General features: G+C 42.8%; 1 protein-coding gene across 3 annotated transcripts in view; it reads left to right on the forward strand.

Annotated features, from left to right (window-relative positions):
* The first annotated feature begins 673 nt into the window (after positions 1 to 673).
* LOC139374443 (CCR4-NOT transcription complex subunit 1-like) overlaps positions 674 to 19484 on the forward strand; it is a 36148-nt gene continuing 17337 nt past the window's right edge. The window contains exons 1-15 of one of the 3 annotated variants that reach the window (XM_071115493.1): positions 674 to 789; positions 4407 to 4705; positions 4949 to 5056; positions 5267 to 5365; positions 5534 to 5602; positions 5720 to 5774; positions 7881 to 8084; positions 8219 to 8387; positions 8507 to 8633; positions 8733 to 8843; positions 8932 to 9102; positions 9261 to 9388; positions 9500 to 9860; positions 17479 to 17601; positions 17723 to 17874. In XM_071115493.1, the coding sequence (XP_070971594.1) occupies positions 4604 to 4705; positions 4949 to 5056; positions 5267 to 5365; positions 5534 to 5602; positions 5720 to 5774; positions 7881 to 8084; positions 8219 to 8387; positions 8507 to 8633; positions 8733 to 8843; positions 8932 to 9102; positions 9261 to 9388; positions 9500 to 9860; positions 17479 to 17601; positions 17723 to 17874 (1979 nt within the window). In that variant the 5' untranslated portion in view covers positions 674 to 789; positions 4407 to 4603. Of the gene's footprint in view, positions 790 to 4406; positions 4706 to 4948; positions 5057 to 5266; positions 5366 to 5533; positions 5603 to 5719; positions 5775 to 7880; positions 8085 to 8218; positions 8388 to 8506; positions 8634 to 8732; positions 8844 to 8931; positions 9103 to 9260; positions 9389 to 9499; positions 9861 to 17478; positions 17611 to 17722; positions 17875 to 19484 lie in introns of all 3 variants that reach the window. The other 2 variants (XM_071115485.1, XM_071115490.1) reach the window with 2 other exon arrangements.

A 19484-nucleotide genomic window follows, 5' to 3' on the forward strand; every position in this document is an offset into this window, starting at 1 on the left:
TTTTTTTATTTCCATCTACAATGTGCATGTTTGGAGATCAAACAGTGCTAGAGGTTTTCATAGTACCACACTTACATATAGCAGGTTGGTCATTATTATGCAACAGTGCACAAATGTAATGTGCCTTGTGTTGGAGTTCCATATTTCAGCAGTAGGGGGACACAGAGTCCCAAGACACTAAATTGTTGCTGTGCCCTTTTCTCAATCTCTTCAGTGCTCACTGATTTGAAAGGCATGGATTCTGGACAGCCTTAAAACAGTCCATGACTGGTGTAAACCATATGGCAGAAGCTATTCTCAGCCCAACCAAAATGGGGCCATCTCCAACCCATCTGTAATTGCAGAGCTGTGAACAGTGACACTGACGGAGGGGGGCCTGGAAACCAAACAATATACTGTTATTATAGTCCTCCTTTAGAAAAGATCATTGTGAAACTAAATATACAGAGATTACAATGAAGTTGCCAAATGATCAGAATCAGCCCAATGGGTATATCTACATTGACTGTTGTTACATTCAAACACATTTTGGTGGATGGTATTAGGTGCATGGCCCAAGTACATTTAGGATAAATGTATTATCAATTGATCTCGTTTTCTATTTAGCTCATGTGGAAGCATGGCATGCACAATTATAGTGACGCGAGCCCGGGCTCGAGCACTAAAGTGAAAACTGCACTGTGTGCGCGCGGGGATGACAGTCGCCATTTTATTTTGAAAAATCAAACTGAACTGGAAGGAGAGCAACCCAAAAGGAATGAATATCACAAATACATTTTGGGAACCATGGTACGTTTTTTTTAAAACATTATATTGCAAAGAATCGGCGGTATTTAAAAAATATTTAGGACACATTAGTAAGCTAAAAAGTGTGCGACTACCCGTTAGGCGTCGTAGTTAACGTGAGCAAAGACAAGCTAGCGTACTACAGTAGCGTTGGCTAAAGTTCGCCAGCTAGGAACAGTTGGATGGTCCCATCTCAAAGTAGAGTTGGTTAGTGAAAATGTCCATATATTAACGTTTAACATGGCTTACTCATTTCGAGTTTGTGGATGCTGTACTCCGAGAACATTGTCATGCTAACGTTTATATGAACTAGTCAACGTTAACTAACACTAGTTGGCTAGTTACGGTACCTGGTCATTCATTCATTCATATACACATACATACATACATACATACATAGCTAAATTACCTAGCAGTTAGGTTAGTTAACGTTAGTTAGTTTGTTGACAATGTATTCACATTGACAATAACGTAACTAATAATCGATCGCTAGTGTATTGACCAGCTAACTAGTGTTTATAGAATTGTTGGCTTTGCAACGTAAACAAATGTAACTAACGTTAGCTTGTTTTTCTGTCGTTGGCTAACTAACATACGGCCTTCTGAGCGTTGACGTTAGCTAACATTAGCTGGCTGACGTTTGCCACATATGCTAATTTAGCTAGCTAGCTGGTGTTGGCAAACGCAATGTGCTTGCTTATCCGGCTAGTTAACGTTAGCTGGCTAGCTCTTTGTCTCAATGGATAAGTTGACTTGTAAACAGTAACTTAGATGTCAGATGGTTAACGTTATGTAACTAACGTTAACGAACCAAGTTGGTCAGTTACATTCTGCATCTAGCAAACATGGCTATCGTTGATATTATTAGCTAACGTGAGCGAAGTTTGCTAACTAACGAGATGTTGCCGAAGATTGAGTGAACAGATGCTAGCGAAGTAGGTTATCTACGTGGACTATAACACATTGAATTGTTTAATTGAGACACACACGACAAATGCGAACGTTAACTTAGTTGCGGTTAGCTAGCTAACGTTAGTATTTTCACTAACGTTTAATTTGCATTATTACTGGGACACTGAAATCATAGCTAGCTACCTACGTGAGAAATTAATATAACTCGCTTTAAGTATCTAAACGACTTTGGCTTGGTTATTCATTGATTAACCACGTGTTGTCAGTGTAGAAGAGAAATATAGGAAATCATCCGTATTATCAGCGCACACGATGCTGATTGGACTGGTAGTAACGGTTAAAGGGTGTGCATCAAGTCAAGGCCCAACTTGGTAGTTTTACTTAGACCGACGTTGTGGACATAGTTTTCGCTAACATTGATAATTTGTTTGGGCAAACTTAAACTTAGTTCTCATTTACAACTGCGACCCGGCCAAGATAAAGCAAAGCAGTACGACACAAACAGAGTTAGAAACAAACGTGCAGTCAATAACCCAAAATATAAATATCTATAAGTTACAGTGTGTGCAAATGTAGAAGTGACCATCGTTATAACTCGGTCATGGTGACTTTCTACCTGTAAGTTGCGAAGTAGCTGATTAACTAGCTAGCAAGTTGTTGCTGTTTTTTAGTTAGCCTACTACCCTACTCTTCTACATTTCCACACACTGTAACTTACATAGATTTTTATATTTTTATGTTGTGTTATTGACTGTACGTTTGTTTGTAACTCTGTTGTTTTTGTCGCACTGCTTTGCGTTATATTGGCTGGGTCGCAGTTGTAAATGAGAACTTGTTCATATTACATTTAAAGTTGTTTTGTTTTTTTGTATTGCGTTGGTGTGTGAATCAGGATTATACCAGGGAACACTTAAACAACACAATGTAACTCCAAGTCAATCACACTTCTGTGAAATCAAACTGTCCACTTAGGAAGCAACACTGATTGACAATAAATTTCACATGCTGTTGTGCAAATGGATAGACAACAGGTGGAAATTATAGGCAATTAGCAAGACACCCCCAATAAAGGAGTGGTCCTGCAGGTGGTGACCACATACCACTTCTCAGTTCCTATGCTTCCTGGCTGATGTTTTGGTCACTTTTGAATGCTGGCAGTGCTTTCACTCTAGTGGTAGCATGAGACGGAGTCTACAACCCACACAAGTGGCTCAGGTAGTGCAGCTCACCCAGGATGGCACATCAATGCAAGCCTTGGCAAGAAGGTTTGCTGTGTCTGTCAGCGTAGTGTTCAGAGCATGGAGGCGCTACCAGGAGACAGGCCAGTACATCAGGAGACGTGGAGGAGGCCGTAGAAGTGCAATAACCCAGCAGCAGGACCGCTACCTCTGCCTTTGTGCAAGGAGAAGCAGGAGGAGCACTGCCAGAGCCCTGCAAAATGACCTCCAGCAGGCCACAAATGTGCGTGTCTGCTCAAACGGTCAGAAGCAGACTCCATGAGGGTGGTATGAGGGCCCGACGTCCACAGGTGCTTACAGCCCAACACCGTGCAGGATGTTTGGCATTTGCCAGAGAACACCAAGATTGGCAAGTTTGCCACTGTGCTCTTCACAGATGAAAGCAGGTTCACACTGAGCACGTGACAGTCTGGAGACGCCGTGGAGAACGTTCTGCTGCCTGCAATGGAGACGCCGTGGAGAACGTTCTGCTACCTGCAACATCCTCCAGCATGACCGGTTTGGTGGTCAGTGATGGTGTGGGGTGGCATTTCTTTGGGGGGGCCGCACAGCCCTCCATGTGCTCGCCAGAGGTAGCCTGACTGCCATTAGGTACCGAGATGAGATCCTCAGACCCCTTGTGAGACCATATGCTGGTGCGGTTGGCCCTGGGTTCCTCCTAATGCAAGACCATGCTAGACCTCATGTGGCTGGAGTGTGTCAGCAGTCCCTGCAAGAGGAAGGCATTGATGCTATGGACTGGCCTGCCCGTTCCCCAGACCTGAATCCAATTGAGCACATCTGGGACATTATGTCTCGCTCCATCCACCAACGCCACGTTGCACCACAGACTGTCCAGGAGTTGGCGGATGCTTTAGTCCAGGTCTGGGAGGAGATCCCTCAGGAGACCATCCGCCACCTCATCAGGAGCATGCCCAGGTGTTGTAGGGAGGTCATACAGGCACGCGGAGGCCACACACACTACTGAGTCTCATTTTGACTTGTTTTAAGGACATTACATCAAAGTTGGATCAGCCTGTAGTGTGGTTTTCCACTTTAATTTTGAGTGTGACTCCAAATCCAGACCTCCATGGGTTGATAAATTTGATTTCCATTGATCATGTTTGTGTGATTTTGTTGTCAGCACATTCAACTATGTAAATAAAAAAAGTATTTAATAAGAATATTTCATTCATTCAGATCTAGGATGTGTTATTTTAGTGTTCCCTTAATTTCTTTGAGCAGTGTACTTTAAAACCTTTAATTTAACTAGGCAAGTTCGTTAAGAACAAATTCTTATTCTCTCCCTTGTTCAGGGGCAGAATTAAAGATTTTTACCATGTCAGCTCATGGATTCGATCTAGCAACCTTTCGGTTACTGGCTCAACGCTCTAACCACTAGGCTACCTACTATGTAGTATTTGCTCAATGAGTTTGTACTGTTTTTATGTGCATCTGTATTAACCAGTTTTCTCTCTTGGTTATTTTCAGATTCTGAACTTGATGTCGCACTGAGGGACTTTACCTTGTATCAAGATCCACTGACAGAAGTAGCTTGCTGTAAAACATTTTCACACCTGGGGGGGGGGCGGGGGCGGGGGCAGAAGTATCCTATCACTGAAGTGACTTAAGGGGAATAATGGTGATTTTGCGCCGGGCACGGCCGCCTGCTTCCGCCCCAACCAGCAATGAATCTTGACTCGCTCTCGCTGGCTTTGTCTCAAATCAGCTACTTGGTGGACAATTTAACTAAGAAAAACTACAGAGCCAGCCAGCAGGATATACAACATGTGAGTAGCATGTGGTATTATGCGCACAATTTTTTTTATTTTTTAAGTTTTGCCACAAAAGCAGTACACACATTTTCAGACGTTTGAATGGCTATGTTTGGATATAGGTGGCCTGAATAAACAAGATGTTTCTATGCAGAGAGAACCCTGGGTTTAGAATTGCATTAGGTCTGACAATTATATTGTGGCTCTGACGGCTGACCTGTTATTTGTTATTTTGTTGAATGTGTTCTGTCCCAACAGATAGTGAATCGTCACGGCCCTGAGGCAGACAGGCATTTGTTACGCTGTCTTTTCTCCCATGTGGATTTCAGTGGCGATGGTAAAAGCAGTGGCAAAGATTTCCATCAGGTAATTTCTGATTAATAATACTCATTACACCAGTTGCTAAACAGATGTTAGCAATGAGGATTAAGGGTTTCTTTAAATTTCCTTATCATTGGTATTGTCTATCTTGCCTTTATTATTTTAGAAAGTGACTCTGCTTTCCTATTTTGTCCTTAACCTGTTCTGTTATGTTCCCCCTTCTCCCTTTTACCTTCGTTTGCCCACTTGACCAAGACACAGTTTCTGATCCAGGAGTGTGTTTCACTGATTTCAAAGCCAAATTTTATTTCAACACTCTGCTACACAATCGACAATCCCTTGCACTACCAGAAGGTAGGAGACGTGCTTATTTTCTTATCTTCGTAAAATAATTTAGCAATTCATAAATATTATTGTACATTTTCTGCAGTGATGAAGTGGGTGCACGTTAGACCTCTGTGACAAAATGACTGTCTGCATCAGAATAACTGTGTAATGTTTTCTAACCTTTATCATTTTCAGAGTTTGAAGCCTTCCACCCACTTGTTTACTCAGTTGAGTAAAGTTCTCAAGTTAAGCAAGGTTCAGGAAGTAAGTAAAGTAATGTGGAAATGTATGTTGTCAGATGGTGTTTTTTATTGTAAGTGTTTAAAAATAATATGCCAAGCAATTTGAGATTCTACATAAATCTTTCTTTTTTCCCCTAAGGTTATATTTGGCCTTGCTTTGCTGAATTCGTGCAACGCAGACCTTCGTGGTTTTGGTAAACTCAGTTTTATATTTAATCATTTGACTATACCTGCTGATTTGAAACCACGCAATGTTTTATCTGTATGGGGGGTCACATGAGCTATTCTGTTATCAAGGTGTCCAAGTGTAGCACATGGAAATGTGTGAAACTCACTCCATAGCCTGATGTGTCCCTACATGGGCCAAAAAATAGCTAGCTTTTCGGGTGGCACAACTGTTAAAAAAATGCTTCGCAAGGGCCAGTCACGTGTGCTAAAAAGGCAGAGGTCCTGTGTTCAAGCCTCTGAGCTGAATCAGGAGGAAGCCGTACTCTCTAAGCAAGAAGCTTGACATCCGTTTTACAAGTCTAGAGATGAAACGGTATGAACATTTCATATCACAATTATAGTGACAAATTATCACTTATCAGTATTATTGCGTTATTGTTCAAATGTGCTGGAAATGTTCAAAAAGTACTGATACACATACTGAAATAATTTCACCAAGTTTTATATTAAAAACAACAAATAAAATTAGCTATGGACTATGTACTTTTTGTGTGCATAAACTTTAAAATAATAACATAAAAAATGGCACCATGTGGCGATGAAGTAAGCTTCCCTAGTGCAGGTTTAAATGAACACAACCTTAAGTAAGCAAATCAAATAAACAGCTAAATTAGCAGCACTCACTTTGTAGTGAGGCACGGCAACCTTTATCAGCCCCAGAAAGCCAAGCCTCTCAACAATTTGAAGTGGCACCATGTCCGTGGCAATGTAATATGAAAGGGCTGGAGTGAGGTCTTGAGCATTTTTTTGCATAAGCACCCTGCCTTTTTAAATGCTTGCTCGATTGTCTGTGTCAACTAGATGAGGGACCAGGTGCATCACTGGGTTTGCCTGCTGCACGCCCACTCTGTTAAGACGGTGATGGTATTTGCAATGAGCCCAACATTTGACAGAAATAATGGAGTATTTTATAGGAGTCTAAAGTGTTTCTCCTGTTGGAACACCTTTACAACCAAGTCGACGACTGACAGATTTTAAATTAACAAAATAGATTGGTTGTGTGACTACATAACATGTTATCGTGTGCAATGGGCGAGTAGTCTGCAGACACATGACGCATACAGCAGCAGAACGTGTAGTGTTTTTACAAGGGTAGTTAACACTGAAAGCTTCAGTTTACATTATTGACAAGCTGTTAGCAAGTTACAGACAAACCATGACGTTTTCCCCCACATCATGCATTGAGCTAAAAGTTAACTTCGCTTGTATTCGCTATAAAGTAGTGGTTGGTGGTCATGAAGATGACTCAAGAGTTTTGAAGTGTTAATGTAAAGGAGTACCTGGTATTGTGTAGGTCATTTACGTACCAGGTGGCTATCTCTCGATTATCGTCCTCAGGTGGGGCCTTCAGTATGTCAATTGCTACGGTGTGGCAGGGGTAGTCAGCAAAGCAGAACACATCTGGGCTCATGAGGAAGTGCTGGATGAATGACAGCTGGAAGAGAGTGATAATGGTCATGAGGAGAGGAGTTCATTGATGTGAATGAAGGAGTTTGTTACCTCTGGAAATAAGACAAGTGTTAAGTGTCTTGACATTTACATAAACCTGGCCCAATCTCCTCCCAACCTGACCCATTCTCCTCCTTACCTGTCCCTCAGCATGCTTCCAGGGCCGGTAGATTAGGTCGACAGGGAACACCCCCAGGCCCCTCTGGATCCCATACACCACCATCTCCAGTCCCTTGGATGTTCTGCAGATAGTGTGACCATCTTCGATTAAGCTTCCCTCAGCACTCTTGTGAAACCCAAAATACTACCACACTTCAGATTTGGTCCTCTTAGAAGGCTGAAAAATCTGCAGAGCGCTGTCACTGCCTTCTGCCATGTTTTCACACAAAACAAAACCCATGTTGCATGCTGTGCCTGCGTAAGGCTGTTGCTAACTTTGGTTGATGCAGGACAGAATTTACCATGAATTTTTCAATCCGTGGTAATCAAACATGGTTTTAATGATTAAAATGTAAAACGGTAATACTAATCGTCGGGTTTTATACAGTGGTTTATCGTGAAACCGGTGACCATTTCATCCTTATACAAGTATTTATTTGAAATATTTCCCCATTTGTCTTTAGCCGCGCAGTTCGTCAAACAAAGGCTCCCGGACCTCCTCCGCTCGTACGTGGACGCGGACCTTGGAGGAAACCAGGAAGGTGGCTTCCAAGATATTGCCATAGAGGTCCTGCACCTGCTCCTCTCTCATCTTCTTTTTGGACAGAAGGGAGCCAGCGGGGTCGGACAAGAGCAGATTGACACGTTCCTCAAGACACTGTGCAGAGGTGAGGGGCATAGACGCACTACTTGAAAGGAAATGTTAATTATTTCCAGAAGTAACACAAACTCTCATTCCTTCATTCACAACAATCTGGTCGTTTTGTACATGTTGCCCCATTAATTAAATATTCTGGTTCAGATTTCCCGCAGGAGCGCTGCCCTGTGGTGCTCGCACCACTTCTATACCCTGAAAAACGGGACATTCTGATGGACAGGATTCTGCCAGACTCGGGAGAGTTAGCCAAGACCATGATGGAGAGTTCTCTCGCAGAGTTCATGCAGGAAGTTGGCTATGGCTTTTGTGCAAGGTGACTGATATTTAGCAACTGAAATGCAAATTACAAATAGTTTTTGATGTCATGCATGACCACTAAGGAATTCAATGTCCGTTACCCCTGTTAATGTATTGTCTGTCTTTCATTCTAAGCCTCGATGAATGCCGCAACATAATCCTACAGTATGGGGTGCGAGAGGTTACTGCCAGCCAGGTGGCCAGGGTCCTGGGGATGATGGCCCGCACCCACTCTGGCTTGTCTGATGGAATCCCCCTACAGGTGAGGGTTGACCTGATGGTAACTTACTGAAGCTCTGTTAAAAAAAAAAAAAAATGACATTGCGCTCTAAGTATACGATTGTTTTTCTTTTTTCTTCAGTCCATCTCGGCTCCGGGCAGTGGCATTTGGAGTGATGGAAAGGACAAAAGTGATGGCTCTCAGGCGCACACCTGGAATGTAGAAGTTCTAATTGATGTGGTCAAAGAAGTTGTAAGTTATAGTGGAATTACATGTTATTCCCCTTCAGTTGGCCATTCATGTCTTGCACTTTGTACAGAATGTCCTTTTTATATTTTAGAACCCCAATCTGAACTTTAAAGAGGTGACCTATGAGCTTGACCACCCTGGATTCCTAATCCGGGACAGCAAGGGACTGCAGATGGTGGTGTATGGGATCCAGAGGGGCCTGGGCATGGAGGTGTTCCCTGTCGACCTAATCTACCGGCCCTGGAAGCATGCTGAAGGACAGGTAAGGAGGAGAATGGGTCAGGTTGGGAGGAGAATGGGTCAGGTTTATGTAAATGACAAGACAACACTTTGGTCTTATTTCCGGCGGTAACAAACTCCTTCATTCACATCAATGAACTCCTCTCCTCAGCCCTCATGACCATTATCACTCTCTTCCAGCTGTCATTCATCCAGCACTCCCTCATGAGCCCAGATGTGTTCTGCTTTGCTGACTACCCCTGCCACACCGTAGCAATTGACATACTGAAGGCCCCACCTGAGGACGATAATCGAGAGATAGCCACCTGGTACGTAAAACAGTTCTCCTGACCTCCACAATACCAGGTACTCCTTTACATTAATTATTAGAACAATGTCATGCCATTTGATATACTTTATTTGTGATTATCGCCTCACAGGAAGAGCCTGGACCTGGTGGAAAGCCTCCTGCGCCTCTCTGAGGTGGGCCAGTACGAGCAGGTAAAGCAGCTCTTCAGCTTCCCCATCAAGCACTGTCCCGACATGCTGGTGCTGGCGCTGCTGCAGATAAGCACCTCCTGGCACACCCTGCGCCACGAGCTCATCTCCACCCTCATGCCAATCTTCCTGGGCAACCACCCCAACTCTGCTATCATCTTACACTACGCCTGGCATGGACAGGGCCAGTCCCCCTCTATCCGTCAGCTGATCATGCACTCTATGGCTGAGTGGTACATGAGAGGGGAGCAGTACGACCAGGCAAAGCTGTCCCGCATCCTGGATGTGGCCCAGGACTTGAAGGTAGGGAGGGATCCATGTTTTTTTTTTTTTTCAGGAAATGTGGTATAGTTTTGTGAAGGTATGGTGTTCACCCATTCTGCCCAGTGGGTTAAAACGCATTTTGTTAAAATGCATTTTGTTGATGGCATTTCACTTGCTTATGTTATAAAATACATTTTTACCAAGACAATTGATTCTTCATGTTCTGAGTTGTTCAGCCTGGTGGTTCCCTAACATATCGTTAACATTATATTTAAAAAGTCGGGTATTGTAACCTAATACATCCAATAATAAGCACCAAGCTCTGTTGAAGGAGCGGTGCAGCTTTATCGCCTAAACGTTTGAGGATTTTATATTTTGTGGTCCTCGTCTTCCAAGTTGTTTCTGCGGGTCGCAAAATTAGCATGACCCGAGCTGAAATAAATGTAAAGTGAAATAAATGTGAAGGTTTTGAAAATAAAAAGCTTGGAGTACACTCAGTGCTCTGTTGACATTTCATAGATACTCTTGTTTTTGTGAGAAGTCTTTAAAAAATTACAGGAACTTCACATGAATAGGAACAGTGTATACTAAAATATGAAAGTACTACATGTCATGCCATGTCTAAAAATGTATATCTCTCACCTCAGTTGTTTTTACCCTTGTAAGGATGGTTGAAATTAGGGTGACTAAATCAGTGGAGACCAGAGGGGGGGGAAATTCAGGAAAATAGCATTGTCAGCTCGCAGATACAATGCCATTGTGCTAACACTAGTTAGCCTAGGCTTGCGAAACTACCTCCAACTTTCTTTATACTGGACACGGACAAATGGTATCCACAAGTTCATCTGACTGGGGAAGTATAATGAACAAAAATATAAATGCAATAATTTCAAAGATTTACGGAGTTACAGTTCATTCATATAAGGAAATCAATCAACAAACAAATTAATTAGGCCCTAATCTATGAATTTCATGGGTGGGCCTGGGAGGGCATAGGCCCATCAGTATCATTGGGTGGCTGGTCTGACTATCCCGCGTGTGAAGAAGCCGGATGTAGAGGTCCTGGACTGGCGTGGTAACACGTGGTCTGCGGTTGTGAGGCCAGTTGGGCATACTGCCATATTCTCCAAAATTATGGGGGTGTGTTATGGTAGAGAAATGAACATTAAATTCTCTGTCAACAGCTCTGGTGGACATTCCTGCAGTCAGCATGCCAATTGGATGCTCCTTCAACTTGAGACATTGCCCATTTTATAGGTGCCTTTTATTGTTTCCATCACAAGGTGCACCTGTGTAATGATCATGCTGATTAACCTGTCTGGGAACCGGGTTCCGCTAGCGCCAGCAGCCAATGAAATTGCAGGGTGCCAAATACAAATCAACAGATCTTATAAATCAAATTTCTCAAACATACAAGTATTAGGCACCATTTTAAAGATAATTTTATCGTTTTTATTTATTTTATTTCACCTTTATTTAACCAGGTAGGCTAGTTGAGAACAAGTTCTCATTTGCAACTGCGACCTGGCCAAGATAAAGCATAGCAGTGTGAACAGACAACACAGTTACACATGGAGTAAACAATTAACAAGTCAATAACACAGTAGAAAAAAAGAGAGTCTATATACATTGTGTGCAAAAGGCATGAGGTAGGCGAATAATTACAATTTTGCAGATTAACACTGGAGTGATAAATGATCAGATGGTCATGTACAGGTAGAGATATTGGTGTGCAAAAGACCAGAAAAGTAAATAAATAAAAACAGTATGGGGATGAGGAAGGTAAAAATGGGTGGGCTATTTACCGATAGACTATGTACAGCTGCAGCGATCGGTTAGCTGCTCAGATAGCAGATGTTTGAAGTTGGTGAGGGAGATAAAAGTCTCCAACTTCAGCGATTTTTGCAATTCGTTCCAGTCACAGGCAGCAGAGAACTGGAACGAAAGGCGGCCAAATGAGGTGTAGGCTTTAGGGATGATCAGTGAGATACACCTGCTGGAGCGCGTGCTACGGGTGGGCGTTGCCATTGTGACCAGTGAACTGAGATAAGGCGGGGGCTTTACCTAGCATGGACTTGTAGATGACCTGGAGCCAGTGGGTCTGGCGACGAATATGTAGCGAGGGCCAGCCGACTAGAGCATACAGGTCGCAGTGGTGGGTGGTATAAGGTGCTTTAGTGACAAAACGGATGGCACTGTGATAAACTGCATCCAGTTTGCTGAGTAGAGTGTTGGAAGCAATTTTGTAGATGACCTCGCCGCAGTCGAGGATCGGTAGGATAGTCAGTTTTACTAGGGTAAGTTTGGCGGCGTGAGTGAAGGAGGCTTTGTTGCGGAATAGAAAGCCGACTCTAGATTTGATTTTCGATTGGAGATGTTTGATATGAGTCTGGAAGGAGAGTTTACAGTCTAGCCAGACACCTAGGTACTTATAGATGTCCACATATTCTAGGTCGGAACCATCCAGGGTGGTGATGCTAGTCAGGCGTGCGGGTGCAGGCAGCGAACGGTTGAAAAGCATGCATTTGGTTTTACTAGCGTTTAAGAGCAGTTGGAGGCCATGGAAGGAGTGTTGTATGGCATTGAAACTCGTTTGGAGGTTAGATAGCACAGTGTCCAAGGACGGGCCGGAAGTATATAGAATGGTGTCGTCTGCGTAGAGGTGGATCAGGGAATCGCCCGCAGCAAGAGCAACATCATTGATATATATACAGAGAAAAGAGTCGGCCCGAGAATTGAACCCTGTGGCACCCCCATAGAGACTGCCAGAGGACCGGACAGCATGCCCTCCGATTTGACACACTGAACTCTGTCTGCAAAGTAGTTGGTGAACCAGGCAAGGCAGTCATCAGAAAAACCGAGGCTACTGAGTCTGCCGATAAGAATATGGTGATTGACAGAGTCGAAAGCCTTGGCAAGGTCGATGAAGACGGCTGCACAGTACTGTCTTTTATCGATGGCGGTTATGATATCGTTTAGTACCTTGAGCGTGGCTGAGGTGCACCCGTGACCGGCTCGGAAACCAGATTGCACAGCCGAGAAGGTACGGTGGGATTCGAGATGGTCAGTGACCTGTTTGTTGACTTGGCTTTCGAAGACCTTAGATAGGCAGGGCAGGATGGATATAGGTCTGTAACAGTTTGGGTCCAGGGTGTCTCCCCCTTTGAAGAGGGGGATGACTGCGGCAGCTTTCCAATCCTTGGGGATCTCAGACGATATGAGAGGTTGAACAGGCTGGTAATAGGGGTTGCGACAATGGCGGCGGATAGTTTCAGAAATAGAGGGTCCAGATTGCCAAGCCCAGCTGATTTGTACAGGTCCAGGTTTTGCAGCTCTTTCAGAACATCTGCTATCTGGATTTGGGAAAAGGAGAAGCTGGGGACGCTTGGGCGAGTAGCTGCGTGGGGGACGGAGCTGTTGGCCGAGGTTGGAGTGGCCGAGGTTGGAGTAGCCAGGCAGAAGGCATGGCCAGCCGTTGAGAAATGCTTGTTGAAGTTTTCGATAATCATGGATTTATCGGTGGTGACCGTGTTACCTAGCCTCAGTGCAGTGGGAAGCTGGGAGGAGGTGCTCTTGTTCTCCATGGACTTCACAGTGTCCCAGAACTTTTTGGAGTTGGAGCTACAGGATGCAAATTTCTGCCTGAAGAAGCTGGCCTTAGCTTTCCTGACTGACTGCGTGTATTGGTTCCTGACCTCCCTGAACAGTTGCATATCGCGGGGACTATTCGATGCTATTGCAGTCCGCCACAGGATGTTTTTGTGCTGGTTGAGGGCAGTCAGGTCTGGAGTGACTTCTTGATACTACCCATCCCGGATCCGGGAGCATAATCATCGACTGACACTAATTAGCATAACGCAACGGACATAAATATTACTCGAAAATATTCCTATTCATGAAAATCACAAGTGAAATATATGGAGAGACAGCTTAGCCTTTTGTTAACCTGTTGCGACGAGCAAACCCGTATCCGCGAGCGTAATTATAGCCTCAAGCTCATTACCATTACGCAACGTTAACTATTCATGAAAATCGCAAATGAAATAAATATATTGGCTCATAAGCTTAGCCTTTTGTTAACAACACTGTCATCTCAGATTTTCAAAAAATGCTTTTCAGCCATAGCTACACAAGCATTTGTGTAAGAGTATTGATAGCTAGCATAGCATTAAGCCTAGCATTCAGCAGGCAACATTTTCACAACAAGAAAAGCCTTCAAATAAAATCATTTACCTTTGAAGAACTTCGGATGTTTTCAATGAGGAGACTCTCAGTTAGATAGCAAATGTTCAGTTTTTCCAAAAATATTATTTGTGTAGGAGAAATCGCTCCGTTTTGTTCATCACGTTTGGCTGAGAAAAACCCCGAAAATTCAGTCATTACAACGGCAAACTTTTTTCCAAATTAACTCCATAATATCGACAAACATGCCAAACGTTGTTTAGAATCAATCCTCAAGGTGTTTTTCACATATCTATTCGATGATAAATCACGCGTGGCCGTTTGGTTTCTCCTCTGAACCAAATGGTAAAATGCACGCACCTGGAGATTAAGCAATAGTTTCAACGGAGGACACCCAGCGGACACCTGGTAAATGTAGTCTCTTATGGTCAATTTTCCAATGATATGCCTACAAATACATCACAATGCTGCAAACACCTTGGGGAAACGACAGAAAGTGTAGGCTCATTCCTTGCGCATTCACAGCCATATAAGGAGACATTGGAACACAGCGCCTCCAAAATCTGGGTCATTTCCTGTTTGAAATTTCATCTTGGTTTCGCCTGTAGCATCAGTTCTGTGGCACTCACAGATAATATCTTTGCAGTTTTGGAAACGTCAGTGTTTTCTTTCCAAAGCTGTCAATTATATGCATAGTCGAGCATCTTTTCGTGACAAAATATCTTGTTTAAAACGGGAATGTTTTTCATCCAAAAATGAAATACTGCCCCCAGAGTTTCAAGAGGTTAATCACCCTGTCATCTCAGCTTTTCAAAATATGTTTACAGCCAAAGCCAGACAAGCATTTGTAAGTTTATCGATAGCCTAGCATAGCATTATGTCCAGCTAGCAGCAGGTAACTTGGTCACAAATCAGAAAATCAATCAAATTAAATAGTTTACCTTTTGATGAGCTTCGGATGTTTTCACTCACGAGACTCCCAGTTAGATGGCAAATGTTCCTTTTTTCCCAAAATATTATTTTTGTAGGCGAAATAGCTCCGTTTGTTGTTCACTTTTGGCTGAGAAATCGACCGGAAATTGCTGTCACAAACGCCGGAAAATATTCCAAATTAGCTCCATAATATCGACAGAAACATGGCAAACGTTGTTTATAATCAATCCTCAGGTGTTTTTCAAATATCTATTCGGTAATATATCCACCGGGACAATTGGTTTTTCAGTAGGAGCGAAAGGAAAAATGGCTACCTCTGTATTTTACGCGGGAATCACTCAGAGCCATCAGGTGACCACTTACACAATGTTGCCGCTTACGGGTATTCTTCAACATAAAGGCGTAAAACTACGTCACAATGCTGTAGACACCTTGGGGAATACGTAGAAAAGTAATCTGGTTGATAGCCCATTCACTACTCAATAGGGGCGCATTGGAACGCAGAGCTTTCAAAACATGAGTCACTTCCGGATTGGATTTTTCTCAGGCTTTCGTCTGCAATATCAGTTCTGTTATACTCAGACAATATTTTTACAGTTTTGGAAACTTTAGTGTTTTCTATCCCAAGCTATCAATTATATGCATATTCTAGCATCTTGTCCTGACAAAATATCCCGTTTACTTTGGGAATGTTATTTTTCCAAAAATGAAAATACTGCCCCCTAGTCACAACAGGTTAATCCAGCCACAGTGTCTGGTTTCAAAAATGTTTTACAGCGAAAGCTCCACAAACGATTGTTAGGTCACCAACAAGTCACAGAAAAACCCAGCCATTTTTCCAGCCAAAGAGGAGTCACAAAAAGCACAAATAGTGATAAAATGAATCACTAACCTTTGATCTTCATCAGATGACACTCATAGGACTTCATGTTATACAGTACATGTATGTTTTGTTTGGTGAAGTTCATATTTATATCCAAAAATCAAATTTTACATTGGCATGTTATGTTCAGTAATGTTTTGCTTCCAAAACATGTGGTGATTTTGCAGAGAGCCACATCAATTTACATAAATACTCATTATAAACGTTGATGAAAATACAACTAATGCATGGAACTTTAGATATACTTCTCCTTAATGCAACCGCGGCGTCAGATTTCAAAATAACTTTACGGAAAAAGCATACCATGCAATAATCTGAGTACGGAGCTCAGAGTCCAAACCAGCCAAAAGAGATATCCGCCATGTTGCGCAGTCAACATTAGTCAGAAATAGCATTATAAATATTCACTTACCTTTGATGATCCTCATCAGAATGCACCCAGTTCCACAAATGTTTGATTTGTTCTATAAAGTTCATTTATGTCCATATACCTCTTGTTAGTCGAAATGCGCATGCAACATCCAGCGGAAAGGTAGGACTAAAATTCCCAAAAGTTATATTACTGGTCGTAGAAACACATCAAACGATGTATAGAATCAATCTTTAGGATGTTTTTATCATAAATGTTCAATAATGTTCCAACCGGAGAATTCCATTGTCTGTAGAAAAGCAATTGAACTGGAGCTACCTCATGTGAATGCGCGTGACTGAGCTCGTGACTTCTGGCAGACCTCTGACTCATTCCCCTCTCATTCAGCCACCCTTCATAGTAGAAGCATCAAACAACATTCTAAAGACAGTTGACATCTAGTGGAAGCCTTAGTGGGATATTGGTCTTTGCACTTCCTATCTTCAATAGGGGCTGAGTTGAAAAACTACAAACCTTGGATTTCCCACTTCCTGTTTGGATTTTTTCAGGTTTTTGCCTGCCATGGGAGTTCTGTTATACTCAGACATCATTCAAACAGTTTTTTAGAAACTTCAGTGTTTTCTATCCAATACGACTAATAATATGCATATACAGTGGGGCAAAAAAGTATTTAGTCAGCCACCAATTGTGCAAGTTATCCCACTTAAAAAGATGAGGCCTGTAATTGTCATCATAGGTACACTTCAACTATGACAGACAAAAAATCACATTGTAGGATTTTTAATGAATTTATTTGCAAATTATGGTGCAAAATAAATAAGTATTTGGTCAATAACAAAAGTTTATTTTCCACCATAATTTGCAAATAAATTCATAAATTCTACAATGTGATTTTCTGGAATCAGAAAGGGCAGTTTACTCTGGGCACGCTTTTCATCCAAAAGTGAAAATGCTGCCCCCTAGCCCAAACAGGTTAATCCTCACACACAATCCAGCCTTACTGATGCAATGCAATTTTCTTGATTTATTACCTTTTTCTTTCTCTGGCCTTCATTGATTTAGTTGCCCTAATTTTGACCATCCTACAAGGGTAGAAACTCCATTAAGTTTTGAATGGATTATGATGGTCCCAACCTCATGTCACTTTTTTTTAAATTTATTTTATTATCTACATAATTAACCCATTTTACCCATTGGTCAAAATATACATTTTTGATTTTGTATGCTATACGGCTACTTTGGGCAAATGTTTTTTTTGCAATATCCAAACTGTTCCTCTTGTTTTTCAGTCTCTATCTATGCTGCTTAATGGTACTCCATTTGCCTTCGTTATTGACCTTGCTGCACTTGCCTCTCGCCGTGAATACCTCAAACTTGACAAATGGCTGACTGACAAAATCCGAGAGCATGGGGTGAGTGGTGTGAGTTGAGCCTTTAATTTACAGCAATTACAAGCACTATACATACATACACTTTGCTATAAGAAGTTATAGGGATCTAGTACATGAGTCATTGACCTGTTTGCTGTTCTAGGAGCCCTTCATCCAGGCGTGTGTTACGTTCCTGAAGAGACGTTGTCCCTCTATCATTGGTGGTCTGGCCCTAGAAAAAGACCAACCCAAAAGCACCCTCCTTCCCCCAGAAACAATGGCTACCATGCTGGGTTGTTTGCAGTCCTGTGCAGGGTGGGTTTACCTATCTTCAAATAATATTTTTGCAGGAATCTCCTTGCGAATCATGGGGCCTATGATCAAATTTGCTCTTTCATTACTCAGTCATGTTGTATGGTGCTTTAAGGTCTAGTTTCATAATTCATTTAATTTCAACTTATCTTGTATTATCTACAATGATCATATTCATCTAGAAGTGTTTTATTTTTTATAAAACTCAGCCAAAAAAAATGTCCTCTCACTGTCAACTGTGTTTATTTTCAGCAAACTTAACATGTGTAAATATTTCAATGAACATAAAAAGATTCAACAACTGAGACATAAACTGAACAAGTTCTGCAGACATGTGATTAACAGAAATTGAATGTGTCCCTGAACAAAGGGGGTGGGGGGTCAAAATCAAAAGTAAGTCAGTATCTGGTGTGGCCACCAGCTGCATTAAGTAATGCAGTGCATCTCCACCTCATAGACTGTACCATGTTTGCCAGTTCTTGCTGTGAGATGTTACCACTCTTCCACCAAGGCACCTGCAAGTTCCCGGACATTTCTGGGGGGAACGGCTCTGATCCAACAGGTCCCGGGCGTGTTCAATGGGATTGAGCTCCATGCTCTTCGCTGGCTGTGGCGGAACACTGACATTCTTATCTTGCAGGAAGTCACGCACAGAATGAGCAGTATGGCTGGTGACATTGTCATGCTGGAGGGTCATGTCAGGATGAGCCTGCAGGAAGGGTACCACATGAGAGAGGAGGATGTCTTCCCTGTAACGCATTGTGTTGAGATTGCTTGCAATGACCACAAGCTCAGTTCGATGATGCTGTGACACCGCCCCAGACCATGATGGACCCTCCACCTCCAAATCGATCCCGCCCCAGAATACAGGCCTCAGTGTAACGCTCATTCCTTTGATGATAAATGTGAGTCTGACCATCACCCCAGGTGAGACAAAACCGCAACTCGTCAGTGAAGAGCACTTTTTGCCAGTCCTGTCTGGTCCAGCGACGGTGGGTTTGTGCCCTGTAGTTGACGTTGTTGCCGGTGATGTCTGGTGAGGACCTGCCTTACAACAGGCCTACAAGCCCTCAGTCCAGCATCTCTCAGCCTATTGCGGACAGTCTGAGCACTGATGAAGGGATTGTGCGTTCCTGGGGTAACTTGGGCAGTTGTTGCCATTCTGTACCTGTCCCGCAGGTGTGATGTTCGGATGTACCGATCCTGTGTAGGTGTTACATGTGGTCTGCCACTGCGAGGGCGATCAGGTGTCCATCCTGTATCCCTGTAGTGCTGTCTTAAGCATCTCAGAGTATGGACGTTGCAATTTATTGCCCTGGCCACATCTGCAGTCCTCATGCCTCCTTGCAGCATTCCTAAGGCACGTTCACGCAGATGAGCAGGGACCCTGGGCATCTTCCTTTTGGTGTTTTTCAGAGTCAGTAGAAAGGCCTCTTTAGTGTCCTAAGTTTTCATAACTGTGACCTTAATTGCCTACCGTTTGTAAGCTGTTAGTCTTAATGACCGTTCCACAGGTGCATGTTCATTCATTGTTTATGGTTCATTGAACAAGCATTGGAAACGGTTTAAACCTTTTACAATGAAGATCTGTGTGAAGTTATTTGTATTTTTAC

Source organism: Oncorhynchus clarkii, chromosome 2 (assembly GCF_045791955.1).
Source record: "Oncorhynchus clarkii lewisi isolate Uvic-CL-2024 chromosome 2, UVic_Ocla_1.0, whole genome shotgun sequence".
Classification (NCBI taxonomy): Eukaryota; Metazoa; Chordata; class Actinopteri; order Salmoniformes; family Salmonidae; genus Oncorhynchus; species Oncorhynchus clarkii.